Source organism: Malurus melanocephalus, unplaced genomic scaffold (genome assembly GCF_030028575.1).
Source record: "Malurus melanocephalus ecotype Western Australia unplaced genomic scaffold, MMel_1.1 scaffold_575, whole genome shotgun sequence".
In the NCBI taxonomy this organism is placed as follows: domain Eukaryota; kingdom Metazoa; phylum Chordata; class Aves; order Passeriformes; family Maluridae; genus Malurus; species Malurus melanocephalus.
The window spans coordinates 257,423-268,138 of record NW_026623807.1 but is presented as its reverse complement, the minus strand read 5'-3'; the positions used below and the strand labels follow the sequence as shown (position 1 = coordinate 268,138).

Sequence of the window (10,716 nt, the reverse complement as noted above, 5' to 3'; positions counted from 1 at the left end):
TCCACACCTCTGCTGATGAGGGAGGAGCCACCTGATCCTCTATGAGGAAAATCCTCTTACAAAATTATTTTTCAGGCACTCCAGGTTCAGCCCAAAGGGTTTTCCATCAGCAGGCTCCAAATCCACCAGCCTAATTCTTGGGTGCTGCTTTCATTTCATTATCATATCGCAGAGCTGCTCAGGAAAGATAATTTCCAGCAACAAAAGCAAGAGGAAACTTTTATCTTTTTTTTTCCTGTAAACTTTGTGGGCACCCATGTGATTGAAGCCACTCTTTGTTATCTGTGCTTTTCCTCTGTCACYGTGCAGAGGGCAGGGGAGCATTGCTATGATTGTGACATTTTACCACCAAGAGTAAATATCTTTTATAAAGAAATGCATCCCCAAATTCATATCCAAGAGAATTCACAAATGTCCCCCTCTTGCTCAGCTCTGCTTTGTTGTCCTGTTCATCCCCATCCACTCATATCATAATTTACAAAGTCAAAACTTGGTTAATCGGGTATTTTGTAGATAAAAACTTCACTGCATGATATTTGATGCCAATAAAGATGAGTCCAGAGGCAGTGGGCAGTTTAAACTGCTCCAGCCCTGGAAGGTGGTTTGGATTTGCCTCTGTTTTCASTGAGAGCAAAACTGAGACTTGCACAGGAGGCAACAATTCCTTTTTTTTCCACCCTTCCCTCCCAACCTGTGTCAGAAACTCCTACCAACCCCTTTTTCTATTAATCTTTTCTATTCAGCCTGCACAGAATYATTTTCCTCCTCAACCTCAGCACCCACTGACATAACATTGGAGATAAATATCCTGTGGCAGTGGCCCAGCACAAGACAGGGTGGGAAAAAGGTCAGCGTGTCGGAAATGGATAATAAATAACATGATTTAACATCATTGARCTCAAAATCAGCTCTGAGGACTCTGAGATGTGCTACAGTCCTTAAAACACGACAAGAATCAGAATGCCACTAGCTGTTAGCACTCTGCACTTGTTGAAAGGCATTATTGATCAGCAGAGATGGAAAAGAGTTTTTTTTTGGCAGCTGTTTGCCAGTTGGAAGTTAATATTGGAGTCAATTAGCAGCAGATAAATGTCCCTTGCACAAGATCAGCAGCAAAAGTTTTTGGAAGAGGAAGATACAGAAAATATCATCACTTTTCAGACAAAACCAGCTGGGTTTAAATATCAGCACGATGGGCTTGGGAATGAATTTTTCAGTGAAGTGAAAGGATTTGGATGGAAAGCAGAGCAGCCCAAGAACAGGACAATGTTTGTTACCCCTCCTGGTCCTGCAGCAGCCAGGGGGAAAATGATTCTTCCTGACAGGGGGAAAATGATTCTTCCTGCCAGTGAAAAATGGGGGGGATTGTGATCAAATGTTAAAATGTTAAGCAGGAGTGGGAGAGGGAAAATTCCCTGTGCTGAGAGAGCCCTGCACTGCACAGGGAATTACAGAGAGCAGCAGAACATGGGGACAGCACCAGGGAGCCACAGCTCTGTCCTCACCTCTGTGAGGTGAGCAGGAACCCAAAAACCCTGAGATTAAAACCAAAACCATTGCCCTGTGAGTGCTCCAGTGCCCAGGGAATTACAGAGAGCAGCAGAGCATGGGGACAGCACGACACAGCTCTGTCCTCACCTCTGTGAGGTGAGCAGGAACCCAAAAAACCTGAGATTAAAACCAAAACCATTGCWCTGTGAGTGCTGCAATGCCCAGAGCCAGTTCTGGGCACTCAGTGTGTGACAAAGACCTTGGGCTGACATTGGGGAGGTTTATCTTGAACAATCTGTTTGTTCCTGTGTGCAGGCAGCTCACAGCATAGGAGATCACGTCAGCCCCATCTCCTCCAGGGGCTGGAGCAAAAGGGTTTATCAGCATTGCCAGCTCTGGGCTCAACTGGCCTGGTGTTTTTATAAAATGCCAGGACTTCACAGAATGCCAGGTTTGGGTTGGGTGGGGCATTAAATCCATCTCATTCCAATCTCATTCCATGGGCAGGGTCACCTTGGCTGCTCCAAACCCCRTCCAGCCTGGCCCTTCATCCCCAAACACAACCCACGAGCTGAAGTTTGGCTCATCCCTGCATTGYTGATGGAAATCATTCACTCACTGAGTTAATCAATAAACCAAACTCCCAACAATTCCCTGGGAATGAGTGGGAACCCTTGCTCTGCTCATTTCTCTAATCAGAACAATCACTGCAGGTTTGTTATCTACAGGGCCTGTTCCATGCAGACACGTGAATAAAATGTACACGTTTTGCAGCACAGATGTCTCTAAAACATTTAATTTCAATATTTGCTACATCTTCATGCCACAGCATTGACAYTTGTGMCTGGAAATCTCYGCTTTTGCTTTTTCCCTGCACTTCAGGGTGGAGTTTTGCCCACTTTATCCAATAAATTCATAAATTCCCACCCCAATAAATGCACAAATCCCTGCCCCAATAAATTCACAAATCCCTGCCCCAATAAATTCATAAATCCCTGCCCCAATAAATTCATAAATCCCTGCCCCAAGCAGGCACTGGGAACTGAATAAGAGGAATGATTTTGGCTGATGAGGAGCTCATCTTTCCGTTCTGCATCCATTTCAAGGAAGTGTCATCAGGGTGTCAAGTGCTTTCCCTGCAATCTCGCCAGCGCTTCCTTCCCAGCTTTCAACACTGCTCCTGGAAAAAATAAACATGGAAAGCAGGTTTTAGARGGAGATAACCCAACCACTGAGGCTTTTGGGAATGGAAAAGGTGAAGGAAAAGCAGCAATTGGTGGCATTGGCTCAGCACAGGTCACAGGATATCAATGCAATTGCTGCCTAAGTGAGCCCAGGGTTTTACAGCAGCAGAAAAATCACTCTGGCTAGACTTTTAAAGGGATTATCACAGATTTTACAATTCAATTTCCTAGATTTGGCTTGTGGAGATAAAACAAACACACTCAAATGCTGGAATACAAAAGCAAAATGAAATTATGCAAAAAAGCACGGTTTCAAAAACGAAAGTGTTACTTCTTGGAACATCACCATTTATTCTGTGATCTCAGGTTTAAGATTAAGCAAGTCTCATGTAAGGAGTTTGTGCCAAAAAGCCTAAAAGTGACCAGGCTTATAGGCCACCTATTTAAATCTGGGTTTAGGATAAAGTATTCCTTCCCCAGTCGAGGACAGATGAGATGGAGAGTGGCAGCTCTGGTTTTAAGCTCAAACGTTCAGGACTTGTGCCACAACAGCTGCAATAATGGCCTGAGGAGGAAAAGGAATGGTCCAGGGATTCTTAAAATAGAATATGGGAAGCCTAAGTTGAAAGTCTTGGTGTTACGTGGATAAATTCCTTTAATGTCAGCTGTAAACTGATGAGGAATTGAGCACTCAGGCYGGATTTCAAATAAAAATGTAACAAAAACTGGAAAGGGAGGCTCAGAGAGGGCTCCCACTGCTGGGGTGAGTGGGGTTTGGATAACACTGATCTCCTAAGGTGGCAGAGGATGGAGATTTTGTGCTTTACAGAAGCAAAAGCACACTTTAGACCGAGCTAAGCCGGGCACCGRGCTAAGCCGGGCTCTGCTCTCCCCAGCTTTGTTAAAACCTGGGATGTTTCCTGTTCCTGGCAGCCCATTCCGTGTTTCCTGGTACCACCGTGTGGTGAAGGCAAGGAAAGGCTGTTAATCACTGTTAATTAACCTTAATCACGGCGTGTTAATGAGCTGAGCAGCCCAAATTTGGCACAAATCCGCGCGTCCAGGACACACCGGGAAGGTGCCAAATCCATCCTTCCCCTGCCAGGGTGCCTCAGATCCAGCTCAGATCCAGCTCACTTCTGAAATCGTGGATTTTTTATTTTTTTTATTTTTTTTTTTTTTGGAAGAGCAATTAATTCGGTATCAATGGAATTTCCCTCKGCAGGGCTTGGCAGAGGGAATTTAATTGGATTATGGAAACCTGGGCACCTCCAGCCAAAAAAAAMMCCCATCCACCAAACCACCCAACCTCTGCTATCACCTCGGAAATTGTGAGAAAAAAAGAATTTAATTGCCCAATTTTACAATCAGTCCTCGGGCTAAACTCAGAACTCCTAACACAGGAATCTCTGCAGCTCTTGTGCTGAGGTAACACTGAATTCCATCAAAAAAGCACCAAGATWCCACCTCATTAGAATAAAAACAAACAAAATCTGCCTGGGCAATGCTGAAATAGTAATTTAGAGGAACCAGATTAGCAGTAATTAATAGTAATTCCTCTCTAGAAGGAGACTGCCACATCCACCCACCTCTGAGAGCAGGGAGAACTGCTGCCTGGAGGGAAATTTGTTAAAAATCTGAAAGTAACCTCAGTGGGATAATAGAGTGAAAATAATTCTACTATCAAATCTGTTTTAAAGGGAAAACTAAAAATTTCATGTGGAGTTTATGAGTCCAGCAAAGAATTGTGGTATCTCCTCTACTCCTGGGCCATCTGCAGCCACCATGGGCCTGCTCCTTCTTCATTCTCCAAATGCTTTCTCCAGGCTGTTTTTTTTTGTCCCTAAGGCAATAAAATGTTTTTATTTGGAGGCTTTTAAAGCATTTTAAAAGGTCTCACATTTAGGAAGATTTCCCTAAAATTTTCTACTCCTGCCTCTTCTGCCACACCATAGATTTTCTGGCTCCTTTTTTAAAGAGGTGGTTAAAACGCAAAGAAAAAGGACAAAAGTTTTTAATAAAAGGTCTTTAAAAAGCCCAGTGTTTCACATCAGGAATCTTCTTATTAAAGCTCTTTATTAGCCTCAATCAAACTTTCCTCAGCCTCAGCTCCCCCTGTGGCATCTCCTTCCCATCTCTTATAAACAATGGGCTCCCTCTGTAAATTGTGAGTTTAACTCGAGCTCCATTTCATCTCCACCAAGTGCAGGATAAGGTGCCATTCCTCAGGAATTATAGGCAGCAATATTAGTCCCTGGGTATGGCATTACCATATCTGGGATGATTTAGGGACAATGAAATCCCTGTGCCATCAAGCTGCGTGATTCTTCTGACACAAATGATCCTGCAACTCAATATCCACGGGATGCACTCGCTGAATTTAGTCCATTTTCCTTCCTTGTTSCCTTTCATCCCACCCGTGGCAGGGTTTGGGGATGGGAGAAGGATCCTGTGGCTTTTTCCAAATAGAATTGAGCTCTGTGAAGGCAAAAACTGCTGCAGGGGGAAATGATTCTGAAACTCAAAACTGTTAATCCTAGGGCAGTGCACTGGGAGGAGCAGGGATTTGGAGAGTTCTGACTTGATCCAGGTCACTTCTTCTCATGGGGTTTTAGCCCAATCCACTTTCAATTTAACCTAAAACCATGCTTGGGGGAAAAGTGGTTCTGTAGGATATTGGGAGGTGAGCACTGGCTGGCAAATTGCTCATGTTGACTTTTTTGGGGGGACTCCAGACTTTGATCTATAATTCTTCAGTAATTTCAGTGTTCTTAAGATCCCAGCAAAATCCTGAAGTAGCAGGAAAACAAGGATAATTCCCAGTACCTGCCTGCAGCATCCCAAAGGTTTCAGCCCTGTGCCAGGGCCTCCCCACCCTCACAGGAGCAAATTTCTTCCCAAATCCTATATAACCCTACAGGATGCTCTGTCTTTTAAATTGGAAAATACTTGCACATTGTTGAGCAGCACTCCTGAAAGGAGATGGTCAGGATTTTCATCTTCRTTTCCATCAAACTCTGATGTTCTCCTGCTTCCCAAAGCTCCAGCAGGACAAAACCAAACCCAGCAGCACAAATCCCATTCCTCACAGACACACCAGGGACAATTTCCCATGTAAAATGATTACAATTTAGCAGAAAAAAATGCCTGTTCAGCTTCAGGCAATGCAGATTTGTGGTGCCTCGAAGCACGAAGCAGGCACAGGCTGCAGCTCAGTGCCAACTTTAATTTATACAACTAATTATTTGGATTTACTGGCTTTAGCATCCCCCACTCTCTATTTGCTTAAGGAGAAATGGATGAGCCCTGTGTGTCAAGTCRAGCCCAACAGGACAATAATTCCAGCAGTGCAGGGCACAACAGTGGGAAACACCTCAGATGGAGCAAAGCTTGGAATCCCAGCCCCAAAAATACTCAAGAGGAGGCAGACACCACTTAAAATCACAATTTCTCTGCTTGGCTGGAGAAAACATCCCGCCTGAAGCCACACAGGGCAGCACAGACTGCTGGGGGTGGAAAGATGAAGTTAAGGAGTAACTTYTTCAACAAAGAGCAACCCTGAGATTGCCCTTCATTAGCAGCACTTTGTTTAATGACTGAGGGTGAAGAGGTCACCCAAGCACAGTGATGGACACAGGAAAACACCAGCACATTCCAGCTGCCAACTTGGCCACCAGCAACCCCTTTAAAACCCAAATTCCTTTGGAAATACTCTTTTTGTAGATGCACAACAGCGTAAGACTGTACAAAACAAGGTAGGCTACTTCAGACTTCTGATTTTAAAAGATATATTTTTATGTAGTTTAATTGATATTATTGGGTGACATCCCAATTTCACCACACAGAGCCAGGCTGTGGCCAGGTCCCAGACCATTCCACAGCTTTGAGACCCATCCCTCCTGGAATTGGGAAATTTGGATTCATCAAATAAAAAATTTGGATTTAACCCCACAGGGATGTCCCAGAGCTCGTCCCAAATCACCTCCCTTGGAGAACCTGGACAAGMAACAACCTCTTTCCCTTCTGGGAAGCCACAGCCTTTCCAGAGCCACATCCCACTGCTTGGCTGCTCCAGCATCACAAGTTTGGGTGGCTGTTTCTGGGTGGGGTTTATTGAAAATTATTAAAAAAAAAAGATTATTCATCTTTATTTATTTCCTATTAGACATACCAGCTATGAAAACACAATACAGAGCAGTTCCTAAGGTACATCCCAAACTGCTTTGTGTGTGTGCAGATGTTCCAGAGCACTTCCAGCACTCCTGACAGCAGAAATTTCTGAATGTGAAACTCTGCCCTGTTCGTTTTCACTGAATTCTCTCTGAAATCAGCACAGGTTGAAACAGGTCACTGAACTTAATCACAAACAGACACTGAAATCCCAAGAAAGGCCAAGCAGGGATGGGAAAAATATTCCATCTGACAGTCACTGACGGAGACGTTTCCACAGGGGGCTTTTGGTTTGGCTCTGCTCTGGAGTTTAAGTAGCAACTGTAAAAATGGGGCATTTTTACTCAAAAAATCTCATCTCCTGCTTAGTCACTACCACAGCCAGGTCTGGATTCGATTAGCAGGAGCAACAATACTCAAGTTTAAGTGCAGAAATGTAACACATCATCAGTTTTATGGAGCCAGTTCTGGTTTCACTCCCAAGAAAAACTCACCAGAATTTACTTTTCTCTGCAGCAAAAATCACTGTATTCTTCCCCATTTTGTACAATGCTACATTTCAGAAAATAAATCTCAGAAGATTCACTTCTATGTTCCATTTTCAGCCTCMTAGTAAGCCAAAGCTTTAAAAACAWCCTGCAGTGATCTAGCTTTAAGGCAAGGAAACCTCACTTTTAGGTAAGGAAATCTTGCTTTTCAGGTGTGAATTATGACAGAATTAATTATCTGAATGAAAATACAAATATAGACATGCACACAGCAAATGTTCTTAAACCACATGAGAGGAAYTAAAGGCAAGAGAAATTAGAGAGCATTAAGAACAGTCCAAGCCAAACCGTATCCAGCTTTATTAAAGGTAATTTCATGAACAATCATGGTAATTTAGGCAGGACATGGGCTACAATCTGCAACATTTTACAACAACTGTCAGACTCCCCTCCCTTTGTGGACTATTGAAATGGAAAATTGCTATAAACYGTTCAGAATCTTCAGCTCGTACTTGTAGAGGGCAAAGTTTAGAGTGAGGGTGGACATGTTCACATCAGCGTGTTGTTTGACAACTCTGCACAACCCAACCCTGACTTTGAGAGGAAAATTAAAATTTAAAGGCAKGTTTCTGTATCTGAGGATCCACAATAGAAAAGAGGAAGTGCAGCTCCCTTTTGAGGCAGTATATCCCAGACTGGAGAGCAGAAATCCACATCACCTGACAGTGGATTGAGTGTGGAATGTCCCAAAATGCCACTTTTGCTGTGGTTTGGAGTGACAGGCTCTGGGTAAACAGGGAGACACCAAAGGAGAACTGGTGGCATTGGGATTTGGAGCAGGCAACAGCATCTTGGGAGCTTTGATGTTCACTTGGACAGAACTGACACGCAGCATGGGGGAATCCCTTCCTCCTCCCTTCAGGAAGGGCTTTTCTTCCAAAAACTGGGGGACTGGAAAAAGCTTTTCTTATTAAAATTTAGGTTTTGAGAAATAAGACTAAATGACATTTGTCCCCACTGCCCCCCACCCCCCCAGAACACAACAACGAAGCGGTCTGTGTGCTAACAACATAGCTTAAAAAAAAGTAAACCAAAATTCTGCATTGTTATAAAACTTGATAAAAAATAGTATTTCAAACTGTACAGTCACCAGAAGTACACAGTTATCAAAAATTCACACGTTTTACTTGGCTTCACCAGCACCTTCGGCTTTCTGTGCCTGAAAAGAGAAAGGGGAACAAGTCAACACATAAAAAATTGGACTTTTGTTTTTTAAATAGCAAAACCCTGAGCAAAACAAATCCTCTCTCAGTTGCAGACTTCTGGTTTTTAATACAATTAAATCTTAACATCTGCGGCACCCTAAAACACAACTTAGAAGTTGCTTTGTGAACTCCACAAGAAGAACAGTAACTTCCATGTGGMAATGTCCCCTGGCAGACAACTTTAAATCTTTACCAACACCTCCCAGTTTGTTTTAAGTGTGATAAGCCACACTTCTTGTTGCCACAAGCAAACTCTCCCCATTTGAGAGTGAAAGAATCAATCCTGGTGAAGGACAAGCTGCTGGGATACCTGGTCTGTTTTGGCATCTCCATTTTCTGCAGGGTTGTTCCCCTCCTTGCCAGCATCAGCTTTTCCCTTCTTCCCCTTGGGCACCTTCTCGCTCTTCTGGAAATGCAAGACAACATTTGCTGTCAGCTCCCAGCAGCCAGACAGAGCCCCAGCCCCAAAACCAGGCTGAGAGCTGTGTGCTGGCCCCAAAAAAACACAGCACACCAGTGTTTGTTTAAGGGATTGACAGCAAGCATGAAGAGTCTCTTCACTTYGGTATTTTTTATGCAAATTCTGCAAAATCTGCAAGTTTTCAGTTCAGCTTTATGCAGCGACAATGCAGCTCCGTTTCCTCGCTACACAGCTGTTTAATTAAAGGTTTATTAATTATTGCCAGGCCATGCTAAAGTGCATCACCCCTGATTTAGCTCTCCAAACAGCCCCTGACCCCACTCACCTTTGGAGCTGCTTTTTTAGGTTTGGGCTCTGGCTTTGGAGGAGCGGGTTTCTGCAAGGGAGAGAAAAGCTGTGTTAGAGAYTCATGGAAAGGTTTGGGTGGGAAAGGACCTCAAAGCTCAGCTGGTCCCACCCCTGCCATGGCAGGGACATCTTCCACTGTCCCAGGGTGTCCCAATGTCCAGCCTGGCCTTGGGCATTGCCAGGGATCCAGCCCTTGTGCCAGGGTCTCAGCACCCTCACAAAAAAGAATTTCTTCCCAATTTCCCATTAAGCCATGCCCTCTGGCAGTGGGAAGCAATTCTTGACCTGTTTTTCCATGTCCTTGTGACAAGCCCTGCTGCAGAGAAACAAATCACCTTTTTTTTTTTTTTTAATACAGGCCTTAGTATATAATACTAAAAAACTAATAACTTAGTTTTAGGAAAGTAAATCAAAACATTTGAAACTGCAGCAGTCATTTGATTTGTCAATTATTTTACCACTCCCACAGCACCACACAAGGGGCCACATCCTTAAGGCAGGAACTTATTTTCAACTAACAAYTGGTGTCTGCAAAGCACCTCCAGCTCTACACGTATTTACAGAGCCAGTGCTCAAGTGTAAAACCASCAAGGGTTGTGACATCTCTGCCCAGCAAGAGGATACTCACAGCAGATAACCTCGCTGAYCTCCGCTGGGGCTGTTGGAAAAGGAAAAAGGTTTTATTGGAATGACATAGGAACTCTCAAAATTTCACAAAGTAACTCTCTTTTCAAAGTAGGAAACCCCCAGAAATTATGTTTTATAGTTCTTTAGTTTTTAGAAATTAAGGTGGTAGTTCCCTTTTGATGTGTTCTTGAGAAAGATGAGGCTATGCCACTGAAATCACTACTAGTTAATGATAGTTAAGTAGATTTTTCACAGTTAAAAGTAGATTCCTCATGCTTAAGAYAGTTAAGACTTTGAAAAGTCAGAATAAATTAAGACCAACCCTCCCCCCCACTCCCCAGTTATTTTGATTACGTTAAACCTCATCTTCCAACGGAAACACTTGMTGATCCAACTTTCTCCAAACACTCAACTTCTTACCTCATCCTTAACTTTGGCCTTATCGCCCTTGGTGTCTCCTTCAGCCTGGGGACAGGGACACAGGTTTTAGGCACAAGTGATGGCGAGGACCCCGAGTCCCCAGACTTTAACCCCCAATATCTCCCGGGAATCATCCCCATCCCACCCGCGGCGGGCACGGGCTCCTCCCCGCGGGGCCGGGGCGGGGGATGGCGGGGCACAAGCCCACAGAGCCGCGGGCCAGGCGGGGCTGTCGCTGTCGCTGTCGCTGTCGCTGTCCCCTCCCTCAGGGCGGCCCCCCCCCTTCCCGCCCCCGCCGTTTT

The 10,716-nt window shown here is 44.2% G+C and overlaps 1 protein-coding gene across 1 annotated transcript; it reads right to left on the bottom strand.

The window, feature by feature from the left end:
- Positions 1-7,664: 7,664 nt before the first annotated feature.
- HMGN2 (high mobility group nucleosomal binding domain 2) lies at positions 7,665-10,474 on the bottom strand (the record flags this gene model as incomplete). The annotated part of the gene is made up of 5 exons (XM_057382582.1): positions 7,665-8,552; positions 8,909-9,004; positions 9,345-9,395; positions 9,996-10,025; positions 10,415-10,474. Coding segments are annotated over 5 exons (273 nt in total), but the record flags the coding sequence as incomplete, so codon positions are not given.
- Positions 10,475-10,716: the final 242 nt, after the last annotated feature.